The 20,916-nt window shown below is 44.0% G+C and overlaps 1 protein-coding gene across 1 annotated transcript in view; it reads right to left on the bottom strand.

Annotated features, from left to right (window-relative positions):
• The window catches only part of KNTC1 (kinetochore associated 1), an 80,514-nt gene that overhangs the window by 19,884 nt on the left and 39,714 nt on the right, over positions 1 to 20,916 (bottom strand). The window contains exons 34-48 of the mRNA XM_066260676.1: positions 18,187 to 18,467; positions 17,575 to 17,747; positions 15,834 to 15,931; positions 14,892 to 15,030; positions 14,598 to 14,654; positions 13,970 to 14,133; positions 13,043 to 13,147; positions 12,537 to 12,665; positions 11,012 to 11,128; positions 9,427 to 9,536; positions 7,617 to 7,824; positions 5,898 to 5,987; positions 2,422 to 2,593; positions 2,270 to 2,328; positions 1,906 to 2,122 (exon numbers count right to left, since the gene is read on the bottom strand). Of these exons, the coding sequence (XP_066116773.1) occupies positions 1,906 to 2,122; positions 2,270 to 2,328; positions 2,422 to 2,593; positions 5,898 to 5,987; positions 7,617 to 7,824; positions 9,427 to 9,536; positions 11,012 to 11,128; positions 12,537 to 12,665; positions 13,043 to 13,147; positions 13,970 to 14,133; positions 14,598 to 14,654; positions 14,892 to 15,030; positions 15,834 to 15,931; positions 17,575 to 17,747; positions 18,187 to 18,467 (2,119 nt within the window). The remainder of the gene's footprint in view (positions 1 to 1,905; positions 2,123 to 2,269; positions 2,329 to 2,421; positions 2,594 to 5,897; positions 5,988 to 7,616; positions 7,825 to 9,426; positions 9,537 to 11,011; positions 11,129 to 12,536; positions 12,666 to 13,042; positions 13,148 to 13,969; positions 14,134 to 14,597; positions 14,655 to 14,891; positions 15,031 to 15,833; positions 15,932 to 17,574; positions 17,748 to 18,186; positions 18,468 to 20,916) is intronic.

Here is a 20,916-nt window from a genome sequence, read left to right as displayed (position 1 = left end):
TGTCTGTGTACCTGTGTGACTATAAGGGAGTATCTACGGCCGTGATGGCGAACCTATGACACACGTGTCAGCACTGACACACGTAGCCATTTTCGATGACATGCGGCTGCATACTAGAGGAGTATGGGGCCGCATGCCAAGTAGGACGTTTCATCCTCAGCTCCTGCACGGCCAGGTGCAGTAGCCGAGGATAAAACATTTGCTGTAGTGTAGACGCTCTGTGCCGGAGGTCTGTAGGCCAAAACAACAGAACTCCGGCACAGAGCGTCTAGTTCTGGGACTTCCAGATAGGCCCTTAGGGGATCTTTGACTTCACTTCCGGCCGAGCAGGGAGCAGCGAATGCTGCGGGGGACGTATCTCTGGGGGCCCTGTGATCGCTATTACCAGCAACCACATAACCACAGCAACCATCATCCAATCTACTGTTCTGGGTGTTGTGGATTTCTAATTGACCTTCATTACTGAGATAAGTGAGGGGGAGGCTGGGAGAGGCGAGGGCCTGTGCTATGGGTGCTGTTCCCTGCCATTAGAAATAGTGGCAGCCATCTTAATTTACATAAGATGCAACTTGCAGAATTTCAAAACAGCATCTGGGCTCAGGTGTTTGTCAACCTGAGATCAAAGCTTAAGAATCTGGAAAGGTGCCGCTTGGAGAATCAAGAGGAGTGCCACTACAAACATGAAATTTGGTTTGCCTGGAACTAATTACCAGACACTTTTAGTACCCTGAAAAATATAGCAATGGCTTTACTCACAATTTTTCCCTCTAAGTACTTTTGAGAGATCTTATTCTCAGCATTAAATAATATCAAAACCAACAAAAGAAACAGATTGACAGATGAAGTTAGCAGCGCTTGCTTGGGCTTGAAGTGTACAAAATACCAACCTTCAATTGAAGATTTAGCCAATGAAATTTAGCAACAAAAAAGTCACTAATAGGCAGGTTAGTTAAAGAATTCCCCCTCCCCCTCACTTATCTTAGTTCATGGCACCCCACACAAGTTAAATAATATCAAGAACAAAAGAAACCAACTGACAGATGAACAAAGAAGTCACTAAGCAGGTAAGTTAAATAATTAGTTTTTGGATTATTAAGTAGTTATATATTACAATTACACATTTTTGTTAAACTATAAATAACATGAAATTATCGTTTTTTTCTCGAAGTGACACACCACCTGAGTTATGCTCGTTTTTTTGGCGAATTTTGACACACCAAGCTCAAAAGATTGCCCATCACTGATCTACAGAGTCATTACTTGGAAGTATGACTGGATATTGGAAAGTAAGCATCAATTCATATTCCCCATACCATGGGCAAGCAGCAAGGAGTCTCGCTTTCTGGACCGGGACCATTTTAACATTCAGCAGGAAAACAAGAGAAGAGAGAGAGCACATAGGTACATACCTTTCCGAACTATGAGACTGCTTCTCCTTAAAGTTCTAAAAGTCCTTTTTTTTTTTTTCTAAACTACAACTTCAGCCTCACCGGGCGGTGGCGCAGTGGATAGAGCATCGGACTGGGATGCAGAAGACCCAGGTTCAAGACCCCGAGGTCGCCAGCTTGAGCGTGGGCTCATCTGGCTTGAGCAAAAAGCTCACCAGCTTGGACCCAAGGTCGCTGGCTCCAGCAAGGGGTTACTCGGTCTGCTGAAGGCCCGCGGTCAAGGCACATATGAGAAAGCAATCAATGAACAACTAAGAAGTCGCAATGTACAACGAAAAACTAATGATTGATGCTTCTCATCTCTTCGTTCTTGTCTGTCTGTCCCTGCTATCCCTCTCTCTGACTCTCTGTCTCTGTAATTAAAAACAAACAAACAAAAACAAAACAAAAAAACCCTACAACTTCAAAAAGCAACACAGCTGACCATGAGAAGGGCAGGTATAGGAAGAGTCCATACCTTCTGGGATATCCTGGGTGAGACTGATGGCAATGGCAACCGCCCACTCTGGGTTGACTATGGACAACAAGTAGGATTCGATAGTTTGAGAGATCTTGGTAATTTCCCTGTTGATCAGTGTGGAGGACTTAGCTTGTTGTAACTTCACTAGTTTTGGCTTCAGTTTTTTTTCAAAGACATGTTTGGCTACAGACACATACAGAGTGTCCAAAGAGAGCTTTGAAGAAGAGAAAAGAAACGTTAAGTCTGAGTGACACACTTACCTTTAAGGGTTCTATGAGAAAGGACCATATTAAAATCCTCTACTTGGGGTCTGAATTAATTATAGGAACAAGAAACATCCTAGAAAGCTTCCACATATTACCTTCATTAATTTAGATATTAACAGCAGTGTTGGGAAGGATTCTTCACTGAGTTCCGTAGCTAGAAAGGAAACATAAGACAGTATAATTGACTTAAAGACAGAAAATTTTGGCTAGTCAGTAAAATTCATTAGAAATTAAAGAACAAACATACAGAGAATTTTCCAGAAGTTCTGTGCTGTGCCAAAAAATATTAGGTGAAACGGTAGTCTAATTTGGGCAGCGGATGGCAAAGTTATTACATGCTCTAACATATATTGATATTCTAGGTCCACTGGAGGAGAAATTCTTCTGTATGACTTCAAGTGTTTTAGAAGACTCAACGCCTGTATTAAAATGAAATATATGTTCCTTTGAGATTAAATTACTCCAAAGTGTTTTAAAATCATCTAACTCCTTCTTCTTTTTTTTAAATTCAGTGAGAGGAGGGGAGGCAGAGACAGACTCCCACATATACTCCAACCGTGTTCCACCCAGCAAGCCCACTAGGTTGCAATGCTCTGTCCATCTAAGGCATTGTTCCACTGTTCAGCAACTGAGCTTTTCTCAGTGCCTGAGGCAGAGGCCATGGAGCCATCCTCAACATCCAGGGCCAACTCACTCCAATCAAGCCATGGCTGTAGGAGACGGAGAGAGAGAAAGGCAGAAAGAGAGACACAGAGAGAGAAGCAAGGGGGAGGAGTGGAGAAGCAGATGGGCACTTCTTCTGTGTACCCTGACCAGGAATTGAGCCTGGGACATCCACATACTGGGCTGATGCTTTACCACTGAGCCAACTGGCCATCACCTTAACTAACATTTTATCATCAAGATATCCATTTCTGCCTGACCAGGCGGTGGTGCAGTGGATAGAGCATCGGACTGGGATGCAGAGGACCCAGGTTCGAGACCCTGAGCTCGCCAGGTTGAGTGCGGGCTCATCTGGTTTGAGCAAAGCTCACCAGCTTGGACCCAAGGTCGCTGGCTCAAGGGGTTACTTGGTCTGCTGAAGGCCCATGGTCAAGGCTCATATGAGAAAGCAATCAATGAACAACTAAGGTGTCACAACAAAAAACTGATGATTAATGCTTCTCATCTCTCTGTTCCTGTCTGTCTGTCCCTATCTATCCTTCTCTTTCTATTTGTCTCTGTAAAAAAAAAAAAAAAAAGATGTCCATTTCTGAGACAGCACTGTTTTCATCAAGATGATCAAAACCTTTTGTCATTTTACCTTTAATGTTATCTTTCTAAAAAAGTGATTTTCAACTGGTATGCCAGAATGTTTTAAAACATGCTATACCAGCCTGACCAGCAGTGGCGCAGTGGATAGAGCATTGGACTGGGATGCAGAGGACCCAGGTTTGAGACCCTGAGGTCGCCAGCTGGAGCGCGGGCTCATCTGGTTTGAGCAAGGCTCACAAGCTTGGACACAAGGTCACTGGCTTGAGCAAGGGGTTACTCGGTCTGCTGCAGCCCCACAGTCAAGGCACACAGGAGAAAGTAATCAATGAACAAATAAGGTGTCGCAAAGATAAACTGATGATTAATGCTTCTCATCTCTCTCCGTTCCTGTCTGTCCCTATCTACCCCCTCTCTCTGACTCTCTCTCTGCTTCAGTAAAAAAAAAAAAAAAAAAAAAAAAAAAAAATAAATAAAAACCCTGTTTAAAATAAAATAAAACATGCAATACCTGCCTATTTAGTCAGGGGCACTGACCTTGTTTTCCTTAGATTGTCAAATAAAAAAAAAGACAATAGCCAGTACAACAGCCATCCAGTGTGAATGAATCAAACCTATACCAATTTGTTTTTTGTTAGATGAGCAAAAAAACTTTTTTGCTCATCTGCAGAATTTTAGTAATTAGTACATGTATGCCATGAGATGAAAGAGGTTGAAAATCACTGTTCCAAACCATAATTTATATGTTCATTAAAGAAATCATACCAGGTAAAGCCAAGGGGCACCTGCTGTTGGCGAACTGTTTCATAAATGAGAATTTGGCAGAATTATGCTCTCTTCAAACAGTTTGAGAGCAATCTCCAAAATACTTGTCTTCATTTTATTTTCTTCATTCTTTAAATTAAATTTATCGGGGTGATGCTGGTTAATAAGGTTGCACAGGTTCCAAGTGTACAATTCTATATGTGATCTGTGCACTGTATTGTGTGCCCACCATCCAGACTCAACTCCTCACCTGTCACCATATATTTGGCCCCCTTTACTCTAGATTTTAAATAGAGAGGCAGTAGATCTAAAATTAATGCTCTATATCCCTTACTTCACTTCAGTGTTTTACATTTTTTCAGGCTTGTATAAGTAACTTTTGAAATCAACTCATTTTAGTTTTTAAAAACTGATTAAAAATGAACATATAAAAGCTACTATGAACAAACTTCAGAAGAAAAACTAAAAAGCTACTGAGAATACTAAGATAGAATTGAGTGAGTCCTGGAAAGCTGACTCAAATGAGGACACAATGTTTTTCTTTCCCCCAAATGAGAAATAATTTCGCCTTAGTTTTTCCAAATCAGTCTGTTAATGACTTTGTACTCTAGATTTGAATTGCCTCAATAAAGCAAAAATTGGGTTAGATAAATGATAAAATATGAAGAGTATAAAAATATTCTTTACTTTTACGTCCTTTTTAAAGAAAAGGAACTAGGGCTCTGGCTAGATAGCTCAGTTGGTTAGAGCATCATCCCTAAGCACAGAGGTGGCTGGTTCGATCCCCTGTCAGGGCACATACGGGAACAGATTGATGTTCCTGTCTCTCTCTCTCTCCGTCTGTCAAATCAATCAATAATAGTAAAAAGTTTATTTTAAAAAAGAAAAGGAATGAGGGTAAAATGTGCAGTTTAAAGGGAACAAAAGGACAGTCCAGAAAGACACTGGAGAAGTAGCTTTTAAAAGATCCAAATAAGGCCCGACCAGGTGGTGGCGCAGTGGATAGAGCGTTGGACTGGGATGTGGAGGACCCAGGTTCGAGACCCTGAGCTCGTGAGCTTGAGCGCAGGCTCATCTGGTTTGAGCAAGGCTCACCAGCTTGAGCCCAAGGTTGCTGGCTCAAGCAAGGAGTCACTCAGTCTGCTGTAGCCCCCGGTCAAGGCACATATGAGAAATCAATCAATGAGCAACTAAAGAGCCACAACGAAGAGTTGATGTTTCTCATCTCTCTCCCTTTCTGTCTGTTCCTCTCTCTGACTCTCTCTGTCTCTGCCAAAAAAAAAAAAAAAAAAAATCCAAATAAGGCCTGACCAGGCAGTGGCGCAGTGGATAGAGCGTCGGACTGGGATGCAGAGGACCCAGGTTCAAGACCCCGAGGTCGCCAGCTTGAGCGCGGGCTCATCTGGTTTGAGGAAAAGCCCACCAGCTTGAACCCAAGGTCTCTGGCTCCAGCAAGGGGTTACTTGGTCTGCTGAAGGCCCGTGGTCAAGGCACATATGAGAAAGCAATCAATGAACAACTAAGGTGTTGCAATGCGCAATGAAAAACTAATGATTGATGCTTCTCATCTCTCTCCATTCCTGTCTGTCCCTGTCTATCCCTCTCTCTAACTCACTCTCTGTCTCTGTAAAAAATAATAAAAAATTAAAAAAAAAAAAAGATCCAAATAAAAACAGAAAAGATTATTTAGAAATGTATTTGTTATACCTGATTTATATTGATGTTGGTTATTTTTTCATCGGCTCTTTCAATAACTTTCAGGACAATTTCAATCATTTCATAGTCATATGGATCCAACTGTATAAAAACAAAAATGTATAAAAACTTGAGATGATGTTGCCAGGCTGGTAGATGGCCTTATCCAGTTATTCCCATCAGTACAGACATGTCAGTACAAAGATTACATAGATAGAAACCTCGCTGTACTACCATGTGAAATTAGATTATTCTTAAAAAAAAAAAAAAAAAGAACATTTCCTCATTTCTAAAATTAGTTCTTTTAGGATAAACATACATGCTTTAAAAAATGTCTCAAAAGTCATCTTTTTAAAAGCTAGAAAAGACAATACTGCTTTAATAAAAACAGGTGTTCTTCCAGTACTAACACCCTAAAAAAGATAGACATAGTAAAATTTCATGATTTTGTAAGATTTTAAAATTAAAATTCTATTTCTTCCTTTTATGATGTTCAAGTTAGAAATAGGAAGAATTGACTTTTTCTTGGAAATGACATAAAAGTGTGCCCCTCCAAGCAAATTTCTGAAAGGGTTCCATTCTAGCTCCAACCACATACTAAGATGAAGAGTTAGCTGGGCGGCATCTGCGTGTGTTTATAAAAAGAAAGGAAGCATGCTCTTTGTTCTTTGTTTCTGCTCACACATCATTAGTTTTTTATTTTATTTTTAAAATGCCAACCAAAGTCACAGGAATTAACAACACTAAACCAAGGGGGAAGATGATCTCTATGGTATCAAGAAATTTTGAACATGTTATTATATTTAACTTTTGACTGAACTACAGGCAAAATATAAAACTGAAGTATTTCTTGGAGTTTTATCCTTTTATTTTCCCTTGCATTTAACTTCATTACTTGACTAAACTATTCCTTGACCTAAAAGTTCCAAATCTCAGATCTCCTAACTAAAAAAAACCCCCAAAAAACCAAAAACCAAAAAACCCAAAATCAAACCCCAAAACACAAGAGGGCAAACATGTTGCATGAAGATATTGTAACAATATATAGTAACAATGCAAACAGTTACCCATAAAGGCCTAGTAAAATATAGTAGTTTTCATCCATATTGTAGAATAAATGTGTTTGTCAAAAACGGGAGAGATGGATATTTACTGACACAAAATAATAATATATTAAGTGAAGAAATAGAGTAACAGGCCCTGGACAGTTAACTCAGTGGGTTAAAGCATCATCTTAAGAAACAACAAGGTTGTGGGTTCGATCCCTGGTCAGGGCATATATGGAAGCAACCAATGAATGCACAACTAAGTGGAATAATAAATGAATGCTTCTCTCTCTTTCTCAAATTAATCAATAAATAAAATGTTAAACAAAAAGAGAGTCACAGGAGTAGTATAAGAGAGTCTTCAAACTATTAAAATTTTTATCTTCAGGAGTAGGGTTAAAAATTTTCACTTTCTGATTCATACTTTTCTCTTCAGTTTGATTTTTTTTTCCAAAATATGTGTTACTATTAAAAATCTGGAAAAAAAACTTTCTATTTTTAAAAAAATGTTGTCTTAAGCAATATTAAAAGTACAGAAAACTAAAATCATTTTAAAATGACGAGTTTGTAAAAAAAACCCAAAAATGTAAGACTTACATTTCCAATTTGTTCCTATCTATCCAATGAATTAAGTGTAAGAGAGGCACTTAAAATGACCTGACAAGTCCACTTTGTCCTTCTCTACCTTCAGCAAGATTCCGCTGAGACTGATAACCAGGTCCTTTGTGCTGGTCAGCAGAGGCACGATTTCCAGGGCTTTGGCCAGGAGCCTGGAGTGTGGTGGCGTGGCGGGGTCTGGCCTTGCATCCGCCTGGCCCGGGCCGGCGCCGGAGTTGTGCAGCAGCGTTTCAATGAACAGCTGAAGAGCCGCGTCACAGTTCAGCTGAAAGGCGCTAAGAGAAGTATTCAGTGACACACCAGGCCCTTCACAAGCTTGTGGCTCCACACAGAATCCCTCAGCTGGGGTCCAAGCTCCTAGCGCTAAAATCGAACCCTCCTGCTGCCCAGCCTTACAGCCAGATGGTGGCTTATATGGTTCAAGCTTTCTTTTTCCTGCATGTAGACATGCTCAAAAATGCTGTACAAATGAGGATTCTGTTTTGGATACTTTTGTTTTTTTAAATGCACATGAGTGTACACATAGGAAAAAAGGAAACATTAATATAGGCCAAATCCTTTTAACAGGGATTTTCCCTGAAGGGTAGGAGAATGTGGGACTTTGATTTTAATATATTTTATCTGAATTAGAAAAAAATAACAAAGATTTAAAAATTAACACTGAGGACTGTGTAGACAAAGACACCAACTGGAATGCTTTTTAAAGCCTTATTAGTAAGACAGTTTAATCTTTCTACAGAAGAACTGAAATGTCAATAAAAGCTTTAAGTATGACCATTTTAAAATCATTCCCTGAAATTCTAAAGGTTATCTAAACTTCTTTATTGATTTTGTGGATTCTTGTATGTGCCCCTGACACGGATTAAACCTGCAACCTTGGTGTAGGGCAATGGTCAGCAAACTCATTAGTCAACAGAGCCAAATATCAACAGTACAATGATTGAAATTTCTTTTGAGAGCCAAATTTTTTTTTATTTTTTTTTTTGTTTGAAGCTGGAAACGGGGAGAGACAGTCAGACAGACTCCCGCATGCGCCCGACCGGGATCCACCCGGCACGCCCACCAGGGGCGATGCTCTGCCCTCCAGGGGGCGATGGAAAGCCAAATTTTTTAAACTTAAACTATATAGGTAGGTACATTCCTTATCGAGGTAGCGCCTGCATGAGGTATTTTGTGGAAGAGCCATACTCAAGGGGCCAAAGAGCCGCAGTTTGCTGACCAGGGGAGGGGTACAACACTCCAACCCAGCTGAGCTATCTGGCCAGGGTCTCACTGATTTTCAATTTAACATTACCTTTCCCCTAAATTGATCTGATTTAGAATTGCTCAGAAGAACATCCCAAACTTCTCTGAGCATGGAAATCATATGAAGCACCTATTAAAGGGTCAGGCCTGCTGGGAGAACCATTGGGGAAGGGCCCAGGAACCTGTATTTTTGATCAAATGCCCTAAGTAGATGCTTATCAAGAAGGAAGTTTGGGAAGTACTTCACAGTGAGTTAAAAATGTAAGATCTTAAGAGAATGTAGCCCTAGCCAGACAGCTCGATTGGCTGGAGCGTCATCCAAAAGCATTAAGGTTGCTGGTTCGATCCCCAGTCAGGGCACATACAGGAACAGATCTATGTTCCTGTCTATCTCTCTCTCAATCTTTCTTTCTCTTTCCTCTCCTGTTAAAAATCAGTCAATAAAAAAATTTTAAGAGAACTGATTCTAATTCTGGATTTATTCAGTTTGGGGGTAAGTAAAAAACAAACAAACACAAAAAACAGGCCTGTGGCCCACATGTAAGGATCATCCTTATCACTGTGCTCTTGCCATAAGGATTACCACTGTGTTAAGCTAACAGCAAAAAAACTACAAAAGTTTAAAGAATTACCTGCAATATTCCAGAATAAGGCTGGTGTCCATATCTATATTCTCCACAAGAGCTTTAATGAGGTCTTTCTTGGCGAGAAAATGCTGCCTGAAAACCGGTTGAAAAGAAATCTAGAAATAAAAAGAGCAAAACAGAAAACTGCATTAAACTGAAATGTATTAGAACACAGGCACCAAGGCTCCATGGGAGCAAAGTTGGCCCAGGCGCTGAGGACGGCTAAGCCTTTGTCTTCATCAGTAAGGAGGGTTGCTAGCGACAACCAGTCCCATTACTGCACAGGAATTAGGCTCCAAAACACACACCATTTCTATTGTGGTTACATTCCCGATAGGTCAACTATTTGCAAATTAAGCGGTTTTACATTTATAGTAAAGAAAACAGGATTCTGTTTTGGTTTTTGTAAAGTGAAAAATAAGGTCCCCTTACTTTTCCCTAGTACGAGTTCTTTAAAGCTTGGCATGCCTGTCCATACATTTCAATATTATCTCTAATCAAATAATAGCAGCACAAAAGTATGAGGCTAAGTGCTAGGCCTGAAATAGTATAAATGTCAATTAATGCTAGATGTATTCCCATAAATGAGAAAGCTAAGCAGATGAAAATATCAAACTTCTTTTAATTTCCTTAAAAATAAAGAGGAAAGGGCCTGACCAGGCAGTGGCGCAGTGGATAGAGCGTTGGACTGGGATGAGGAAGACCCAGGTTCGAGACCTGGAGGTTGCCAGCTTGAGCGTGGGCTCATCTGGTTTGAGCAAAGCTCACCAGCTTGGACCCAAAGTCGCTGGCTCAAGCAAGGGGTTCCTCAGTCTGCTGAAGGCCCGCGGTCAAGGCACATATGAGAAAGCAATCAATGAACAACTAAAGTGTCGCAATGCTTAACGAAAAACTAATGATTGATGCTTCTCATCTCTCCGTTCCCGTCTGTCTGTCTCTGTCTATCCCTCACTCTGACTCTCTCTCTGTCTCTGTAAAAAATTAAAAAAAATAAAAAATAAAATAAATAAATAAATAAAGAGGAAAGGAGGCCCTGGCCAGTTGGCTCAGCGGTAGAGCGTCGGCCTGGCATGTAGGAGTCCCAGGTTTGATTCCTGGCCAGGGCACACAGGAGAAGTGCCCATCTGCTTTTCCACCCTTCCCCCTCCCCTTCCTCTCGTCTTTCTCTTCCCCTCCCTCAGCCAAGGCTCCACTGGAGCAAAGATGGCCCGGGCGCTGAGGATGGCTCTGTGGCCTCTGCCTCAGGCACTAGAATGGCTCTGGATGCAATAGAGCGACTCCCCAGAGAGGCAGAGTATTGCCTCCTGGTGGGCGTGCTGGGTGGATCCCAGTCGGGCGCATGCGGGAGTCTGTCTGACTGTCTCCCCGTTTCCAGCTTCAGAAAAATGGAAAAAAATAAATAAATAAATAAAGAGGAAATGAAATGAAAGAAAAGGTCCTTTATTTCTTTGAAAGCACCTAAAACTTCTGAGTCAGCATAGATTAACGTCCCTGCCCCAAAAGTAAAGGACAACGAGATCTTTATTTTCAATTTTCTGACTTGGTGGCCATCAGAACAGAGCAGACTCCCGGCCCCAGGAAGAATACTCACAGCAAGTCTGCTGAGGCGAATGCCCCACTGGGCATCAGTGCTCAGTTCACGGAACTTCAGCTCCATTTCTGTCTCCTCGTGGAGACCGGCCAGCTGAGAACCCACGAGAGATATTGCCTATACAGTGAAAACAGAATGAAAATTCAGTCCCCCATAGAATACGTCCTAACACCCTTTAGGGGAAAACCAACAATAAAATCAATGACTTTTCTTTGTGTTAATAATGTGAGATGTTATATACGGCTTTGTACAATCATTACTTGTACCATGTGTAGGTCACTCAGCTTTTGGTATGATGCTAGATACTAGCCTGGCCTTCCTTCATAAAGAGAAGGCCGGCCCTGGCCGGTTGGCTCAGCGGTAGAGCGTCGGCCTAGCGTGCGGAGGACCCGGGTTCGATTCCCGGCCAGGGCACATAGGAGAAGCGCCCATTTGCTTCTCCACCCCTCCGCCGCGCCTTCCTCTCTGTCTCTCTCTTCCCCTCCCGCAGCCAAGGCTCCATTGGAGCAAAAGATGGCCCGGGCGCTGGGGATGGCTCTGTGGCCTCTGCCCCAGGCGCTAGAGTGGCTCTGGTCGCAATATGGCGACACCCAGGAGGGTCGCAACATGGCGACGCCCAGGATGGGCAGAGCATCGCCCCCTGGTGGGCAGAGCGTCGCCCCCTGGTGGGCGTGCCGGGTGGACCCCAGTCGGGCGCATGCGGGAGTCTGTCTGACTGTCTCTCCCTGTTTCCAGCTTCAGAAAAATGAAAAAAATAAAAAACAAAAAAAATAAAAAATAAAGAGAAGGCCAAAGTTGAGTCATCTTGCAAGCCCATCCACCCAAAGGCAAATGTTAAAACACACATATTCAAGAGAAGTTAAGCACCTATTAAAAACTTGTCGTACAAGCCTAGCGTGCGGAGGACCCGGGTTCGATTCTCGGCCAGGGCACATAGGAGAAGCACACATTTGCTTCTCCACCCCTCCGCCGCACCTTCCTCTCTGTCTCTCTCTTCCCCTCCCGCAGCCAAGGCTCCATTGGAGCAAAGATGGCCTGGGCACTGGGGATGGCTCTGTGGCCTCTGCCCCAGGCGCTAGAGTGGCTCTGGTCGCAACACAGCAACGCCCAGGATGGGCAGAGCATCGCCCCCTGGTGGGCAGAGCTTCGCCCCATGGTGGGCATGCCGGGTGGATCCCGGTTGGGCGCATGCGGGAGTCTGTCTGACTGTCTCTCCGTTTCCAGCTTAAGAAAAAAAAAAAAAAACTTGTCGTACAAAAAGAAAGGAGCTCATAGGTCTAAGAAATAGGCATCTATGGCTGCATACAGATTTTAAGAAAGAAAACATAATATTTTCGGTTGAGCAATGCTTATGACCTGCATACATTCATCCGCGTGTCGTCAGTCACAAAGAAGCTGGTAGACACCAAATGTGTTACGTGACATTCCTTCTGCTAAATATTACGATTTGACAGCAAAGCCAACTTCATGTCTACCCCTAGACCTTTCACACTTCAAGTACCGCCAGTGCGCTGCCGGGTCATACCAAAATTTTGTCGTAATTCTGCCAGGCTTTGTCTATGAGCGTCCAGAGATTTTCAAACACTTCTTTTTGGGGTAAGAGAGTGCAGTAACCCAAGGCCAAGTCAAGGTCCACCACGCGACAGTTAAACACCTATGGGAAGAAAAGTGTTAAGAGAAGCAAACTCTTTACAATCAAAACAGAATACAGCTGTAAAGTCTTGTTGCTAAATTTAATTTGAGACCCCATGAAAGAACAAGTGGTTTCACAAAAAGTTATTGTGACACAGTTCAAACTCGTGTGCTTTATTTTGACATCCTTTATCGATAAGGAAGGAAAGCAACTATTATAACAAGATTGCTCTATATGGTACGGCACCAGCACCATCCGTCCTGCATGACTCTCATGACTTTTCCTCAGATCCTTTCCTCCTCCTCACTCCTACCCTTGTGAAACAGTAGAAGCACCCAGAAAGTGAGAGTCGAAAAAACAAACAAACCCCAGCTTACCAAGGACAGACAGATACTCACTTTGTGCAACAGCGTCGTGGCGTTTCCCCGGACAAACGCCACGGCCTTCTCTTTCAATGCTGTCAGAACCTGCTTCGATCTAACTAACGTGGCCTCGCCAAACAACTTTTAGAAAAGAACAAAAGATCCGTTAGTTCCACTTCGATGCATTGTTGTGAAAACTGTTCAGTATTAAGGAACTTTGAAAATTCATCATTAGGTGCAAAAGATCCTGACATTTAATCTAGAATGGCAGAACCCTGGGGCAGGGGGGAGATTGTAACTAGGAAAAGGCCAAAGAAACCTTTCCAAATATCTTGATTTTAAGTCAGCTACATCATGGATCTAGATATTGATTGTGGCATTGGAGATAAGGTGAATACATTGGTCCATAATATACTTCAAATGTGTGCATTCTAATTGTGAAAGCTAGACTTTAATAGTTAATTTTTTAAAATTGTCATTTCATAAATAGCAACAGAGTAGTAGAAATGAAAACTAGCTTCTAAAGTAAGTTCTGAGACCAGCTTCTAAAGTAAGTTCTCAACAGGCAAGTTTCTCTGCTAGAATCTGTTCAATGATGCTGTCGGACAATGATTATAATAATTTGGGCCAGTTTTTACCTAATGCGATCTCTGAGCTCGGAGTAAGAAGACGTAGCATTGCAACCTAAAACCTCAGGTAACTGATGTTACCAACTTGAATTTGAGTTTCCTCGTTTGCAAAACGGAGAGTCTCAGGGTTGATGTACGGATTGAGTGTGGAATGTATACAAGGCCCTTGAACACCCCCTGAATCTTACTAGACGCTCAACAAATGTTTCTTGAATCTGACGAATTTTCAATGTCCTTGCTAAATGAGAAACGATGGGCTCCAAATTCCCTTGCTTGGTGGAGCTTCTGTGTCCGGATTCACCCAAAGTGAAAGTGTTTGTTCCCAAAACTGTACCTTTTCGCTCAGACTAGCATTCATGAAGTTTGATACAGAGTACTGAAGACAGGCACCAAAGGAACGGACCACAAATCTCAGGGCCAGCTCCCACTGGCTTGACTCCTGTAGGCTCTGCAGCAGGGCAGAGATGGAGTTTATGCTGGATAAAATAAGGCTGTCTCCTGTGAAATGATAAAAGGATTTGAATATGCAGATATTGTAAGACAACAACAGATTGCGTTATTGGAAATTGTTTTCAGGGACAGCATACTTCTTCCACGCAGAAAACAGTCTCAAAGTCAGTAGGTGAGGGAGTTATCACGAGGCTTGGTTTAAGCTAAGAGAATCTCTACATCTGCTAGAGAATCCCTGTAACTTGACTCCTTTGAGGGGCTTAAAATCATTAGCTGGGGAAACCATTTCTCTACTTGGAAGACCAAAACTTATGAATAGATTCAAAAAAGTTAAGGCGATAAACCTAATGACACAGTTTTCTGATTCTGGAAGAATAACAATGTAACAGGAGAAATTAAGTAACTACATGTAGAACCTGCTGTCAGCTTCATAGTCAGGGTTTCAGGGAATTCCAATACTGGTCTATTTACAAAACTGTAATACAATGGGGCACGTTTCCGATGTCAAATACCTTCACTAACAGAGCAGTATGGCAAACTTGTAGAATCCAGGGGATGTCTCTTGCTCTCTATAAAAGAGAAGAAATTAAATAACACCAAATAAAGCAACCCTCTTGTGGAGGCCATGTTCCTGTCACAGAGACATTCTTTCATATCTGGCTTCTTTTGCTAAGAACCAGCTCTGGGAGTTCATCCACATGACCACCTGCAGTTCTAGTTCCAAACCTCTACAGTTTAACTTGCATAAATAAAGCAGAAACACATACAAAATAATAATAATAAAAAAAGGCACAAGTGAGAGTTACCAGCTAGAGGTATGAGAGATGAAATCAGTTCATAAATAACAGGGAGCACTGTCTGGGACTCAAGAACGATCCCATCTTCGCTGAAGAAGTTGCCGTAGGACCACTCTTCATACGGATCTTTGTGGGTCCCGAAAGAAGCCTAGAGACCAAATCGGACAGAAAAGATACTAGTGAGTAGACTCCAAAACACATAAAATTATGTATCTTCACCAAGCAGAAGTGGGAATCAGAGATATTCCAATCGAATGCACTTGTGATGGTCAAATACAACTATATAATGTATTTTTCTATGGACAATGGCTTACAACAATGCCATTTTATTTGTACTTTTCCCAAGAGAGAAGCGGGGGGTGAGGGGTGGGGGGATGGGAGGACAAGACAGACTCCCTCATGCGCTGGACTGGGGTCCGCTTGGCATAACCACTAGGGGGCGATTCTCTGCCCATCTGGGGTGTTGCTCCGCTGCAACTGGAGCCATTCTAGCGCCTGAAGTGGAGGCCATGGAGCCATCCTCAGCGCCTGGGCCAATTTTGCTCCAATGGAGCCCTGGCTGTGGGAGGGGAAGAGAGAGAGAAAGGAGATGGGGAAGGGTGGAGAAGCAGATGGGCACTTCTCCTATGTGCCCTGGCCAGGAATCAAACCCGGGACTTCCACACGCGGGGCTGACACTCTACCACTGAGCCAACAACAATGTCATTTTAAATTATAAAGGATAATGTCCAGAAGCGGCTTGCTTGGGGTCCAATGTTTCGTAAGACTGTGCAAATTAAAGCCAATACATGTGACTGGAAAAAAGCAGTGGTCTCATGCCCACTGATCCAGAATAAGAAAATACAAGGGATGGGGTCAGTGTGTGTGTAAGCTGTGCAAGGGACTAGAGAGTAGTGCATAATGGCCTGGCAGGGCATCTGCTTAAGGAAAAGAAATGCAAAAGCCATTTACTTTCATTAGAATCCCGCCGTCATCCATTTGGCACTGTCTAGAAAGCTCCACCGCCATTAAAGTGTATTTGCATAGTTCTAAAGCATCTAGCAAAAAATCTGAAACAGAACGGACAAAAACCATTAAATAGCAATTCATGTGTTTAGATTACTGAAAGCCTATTTAACAATTACCATTCAAAATTCTAAGGAAGACCACAAAATAGAGAGAGGGTTTCCACATGATCCTAAATACTGCAGGTCAACTGTGCTTTTTTTTTCTTTTTCTTTTTTAACAAGAGAGAGAGAGAGAGAGAGAGGGCCTGACCAGGCTGTGGCGCAGTGGATAGAGCGTCGGACTGGGATGTGGAGGACCCAGGTTCGAGAACCCGAGGTCGCCAGCTTGAGCAGAGGCTCATCTGGTTTGAGCAAAGCTCACCAGCTTGGACCCAAGGTCGCTGGCTTGAGCAAGGGGTCACTCGGTCTGCTGAAGGCCCACGGTCAAGGCACGTATGAGAAAGCAATCAATGGACAACTAAGGTATTGCAATGGGCAATGAAAAACTAATGATTGATGCTTCTCATCTATCCATTCCTGTCTGTCTGTCCCTGTCTGTCCCTCTCTGACTCTCTGTCTCTAAAAAAAAAAAAAAAGAGACAGAGAGAGACAGACAGACAGACAGGAAGGGGGAGAAATGAGAAGCATTAACTTGTAATTGCAGCACGTTCATTGTTTTCTCATGTGTGCCTTAACTGGGGGATTCTAGCCAAGCTATGACCCCTTGCTCAAGCCAGCAACCTTGGGGTCATGTCTATGATCCCATGCTCTAGCCAGAGACCCCATGGTAAAGCCAGATGAGCTCGTACTCAAGCTGGCGACCTCAGGGCTTTGAACCTGTGTCCTCAGCGTCCCAGGCTGATGCTCTGTTCAACCTGGTCAGGCAGGTCAACTGTTTTCTTTAAGACCAGGTACAGGGAAGGAAGGAATTTCACAATCACACAAAAGTGAATACCATCAACGGTCAGAAATGAGATAGTTAATATTTAGAAAAAAAATTCATTTTAAGAGAGAGATAGGGAGACGTGAGCAGCATCAACTTGTAGCTGCATCACTTTAGTTGTTCACTGATTTTCTTTTTCTTTTTTTTTTTTTTACAGAGACAGAGAGAGTCAGAGAGAGGGACAGATAGGGACAGACAGGAAAGGAGAGAAATGAGAAGCATCAACATCAGTTTTTCATTGTGGCACCTTAGTTGTTCATTGACTGATCTTTCACATGTGCCCTGACCGTGGGGCCACAGCAGACCGAGTAACCCCTTGCTCGAGCCAGCGACCTTGGGCTCAAGCTGGTGAACTTTGCTCAAACCAGATGAGCCCGTGCTCAGGCTGGTGATCTCGGGGTCTCGAACCTGGGTCCTCTGTGTCCCAGTCCAACGCTCCATCCACTGCGCCACTGCCCAGTCAGGCTGATTGTTTTCTCATATGTGCCTTGACCGATGAGCTTTAGCCAAGCTGTGACCCCTTGCTCAAAGGTCCCACCCAGGTTGATGCTCTATTCATGGCACCATTACCAGTCAGGCAATAATTGGAAATACTTTAAAACAACAATCCCCATAGAGAATTGATTATAACTGTCCCTTTGTAAAACAGAGATATGACCTCTTCTCTTGTTACTGCTATGTCCAATTGTAAAGGGACAGCATTTGGGAGACAAACAGACATGACCAGTGCATCTCAAGTGACATGTATTACAAATCTTGTCACCTGGGCTGCAGATGGTGGCAGCCTGGCATGCGAGGCCATGTATTTCGGAAGGAAGATTGAGTCCCACCGGTGATGTCATCGGAACATCATTAGCCAACATATGACAAAGTTTCTGGCAGGCCAGCAGCAGCAGCTTCCCAGTGTCAGCGTCCCGGTGATACTCAAACAGGTCTCTGGGGAAAGGAGGTGTCACAGGTTAGAACGCTCACATCGAAAGCAGATACATTTGCCTTTTGTGGATTAATATAGAACTATCGTCAACTTTTAAAATGACTTCATAATACATAGTTTGCCTCATTTTCCAATTTATTTGGGATAGTGTTAACTGTCGGAGCGCCAGGTGACCTGAGCCCAAGGGCGAACGATATAGTAGAAGTAGTCAGCTGTCTTTCATGCTACCCCTTTCTAACCCAGAAGTCCTAACGAGGCTCTCCGGGCGAGAAACCCAGAATCACTTAAATGACAATGTAGGCCTGTTACTGGCCTTGCCCTTTGCACCTTGAAAATACAGTAAGCAAAAAAACCCCCAAAAAACAAAAAAAAAACCAGTAAGTGTTTAAGTGTTCCTTCCAGAGGCACTATGGGGGCGGGGGTCACAGAGCCCGAATTCACCTGCACTTCTTCAGCGCCCTGCTCACATTCCCGTCGCTTAAGGCCCGCAGGGTCAGCTCGGCCTCCAGCTCCTGTGTGGACATGTGCAGGGCCCGTGCCTGCCTATGCAGCCTGGACTCGGCGCTCAGGGCCTTCATCCTGGCAGCCGCTGGCCCTGCAGCGCTCAGGGGTCTGTGTTCCGCCTGCGCCGATTCCTGAGCTTTGATGTACTGTTCACGCAACTCTGCTACCAGAGAACGGTTGCTGTAATCTTCGAATGAGAGGAAGACCTCAAAGTTCTCCTGTCATGAGAAAAGCAGGACAAAGTCCTGACTCTGTTTAGTTCATCCATCCTGAAAACCCCCGGGGGGATGTCCCTCTCTTCCTTCCCTTTCTGGTAAAGGCTACTCCTGTGCAAATTAAAGATTTAAAAATTTACATATGGCCCTGGCCGGTTGGCTCAGTGGTAGAGCGTTGGCCTGGTGTACAGGAGTCCTGGGTTCGATTCCCGGCCAGGGTACACAGGAGAAGCACCCATCTGCTTCTCTACCCCTCCCCCTCTCCTTCATCTCTGTCTCTCTCTTCCCCTCTTGCAGCCGAGGCTCCACTGGAGCAAAGATGGCCCAGGTGCTGAGGATGGCTCTTTGGCCTCTGCCTCAGACGCTAGGATGGCTCTGGATGCAACAGAGCGATGCCCCAGAGGGGCAGAGCATCACTCCTTGGTGGGCATGCTGGGTGGATCCCGGTCGGGCGCATGCGGGAGTCTGACTGCCTCCCTGTTTCCAGCTTTGGAAAAATGAAAAAAAAAAAAAAGAAAAAAAAAATTTTTACATAAATGTCCATGCATTATGATGTACACCTGAAATTAATACAACATTGAATGTCAACTGTAATTCAAAAAGTTTTTCTTTGTGACAGAGACAGAAGAGAGGGACAGATAGGAACAGTCAGGAAGGGAGAGAGATGAAAAGCATTAATTCTTCTTTGCATCACCTTAGTTGTTCATTGATTGCTTTTTCTTATATGCCTTTACAAGGGGGCTACAGGAGAGAGAGTGACTTCTTGCTCAAGCCAGAGACCTTGGGCTCAAGCCGGTGACCTTGCGGTTTCAAACCTGGGTCCTCTATGTCCCAGTCTGACGCTCTATCCACTGCACCACCGCCTGGTCAGGTTGTAATTCAAAATTTTAAAAATTAAAAGAGCCTGACCAGGCGGTGGCGCAGTAGATAGAGCGTCGGACTGGGATGCAGAGGACCCAGGTTCGAGACCCCGAGGTCGCCAGCTTGAGTGTGGGCTCATCTGGTTTGAACAAAGCTCACCAGCTTGGACTCCAGGATGCTGGCTCGAGCAAAGGGTCACTTGGTCTGCTGTAGCCCCACAGTCAAGGCATATATGAGAAAGCAATCAATGAACAACTAAAGTGCCACAACAAAAAACTGATGATTGATGCTTCTCATCTCTCTCTGTTCCTGTCTGTCTGTCCCTATCTGTCCCTCTCTCTGACATCTCTCTCTGTCTCTGTAAAAAAATAAATAAATAAAATTTAAAAATTTAAAGAAAAAAGACTTCACAGTTCAAGTTCTGAAAGTAACAATGTTATAACAAGTTTAGAAAATAGGAAAACACAAGATGGCGAAGTAGGGGGACGTACCAACTTCCACCTCCCAGAACCAAAGTAGATTACAAACTAATTTTAAGAACCATCATCTGGAAAAACCAACTTTGGACTAAACTAAGAGGACTCTTCAACCAAGGAACACTGAAGAAGCCACACTGAGACGGGTAGGAAAAGCGGAAACACGGAGAGGGCTGCCCAGCTCCCCGGAGCGAAACACAGCCGAGAGACTCGTGTGGCGGGAAGTGAGATTAGCAGAGAGGGGAGGGTCCTAAGTCCCAGGAACAAAACCCCAGCCTGCAGCACCAAAGACTAGAAGAGGCCTACGGACAGTAGTTAGCTGGAAACAAGACAGTATACTGTTTGTGAGAAAGAGACTTATTTCTCAGACCCAGGATTCGTCTTAAAGGGACCACACAGAAAACCTCTCTCACAACCACTCACGGGGGGGGGTGTGTGTGTGTGTGTGTCCGGGGGACGGAGAGAGAAGAGGATCGAAGTAGCAGGAAGAGAGTGTAATCTAGGAGACACAGGGAAAAACATTTTGAGAGACAGCCACCCTAACCTCTGGGACGAGTCACTCCCCAAATCTGAAGTAAATATTTCCCCTAGAAACAGCAATACCAGCAAAGGGAAGCAGGACACCAACCAAACAAGCTCTCCCGTGGCACTCAGAGCAGAGTCGCTTAGAAGGAGGGAGCTTTCGGGGCTACAGTAGTGAGCCTTAGGGTCTGAGCTGCAGCGCCCCCACTCACACGGCTGAGGGCTCGCCTGAGGGCACGGCGGTGGGACGCAGAAGTGCGGTTCTGTCGGCAACGACGGAAGCAAGCTGGCCACCACTGAGGCCTAGGTTTGAGCTCAGTCTTGCCCGGCTGAGGAGGAGGGGACGTGCAAAAGTGGTCAAGCACAGCTGTAGGCCGCCTGCAATCCAGCCTGCGGGGAGGGGGGTTGGCAGGAGTCCTGGAAGGGGTGGAGACCCACCTTTGAGCAAGGGCGCAGGAGCACAGCCTTGCCCCACCCGCTGGAACTGAGGCTTGTGGCCTGACTTGGGAACCGGCTCCTTCCACAGGGGTAGAACCAAAAGCCCAGAACAGACGGAGTCCCACTACTGAGCGTGGGCACGCAGTCCCGCCTGG

Source organism: Saccopteryx bilineata, chromosome 2 (assembly GCF_036850765.1).
Source record: "Saccopteryx bilineata isolate mSacBil1 chromosome 2, mSacBil1_pri_phased_curated, whole genome shotgun sequence".
Classification (NCBI taxonomy): Eukaryota; Metazoa; Chordata; class Mammalia; order Chiroptera; family Emballonuridae; genus Saccopteryx; species Saccopteryx bilineata.
This window is presented reverse-complemented; position numbering and strand designations above follow the sequence as displayed.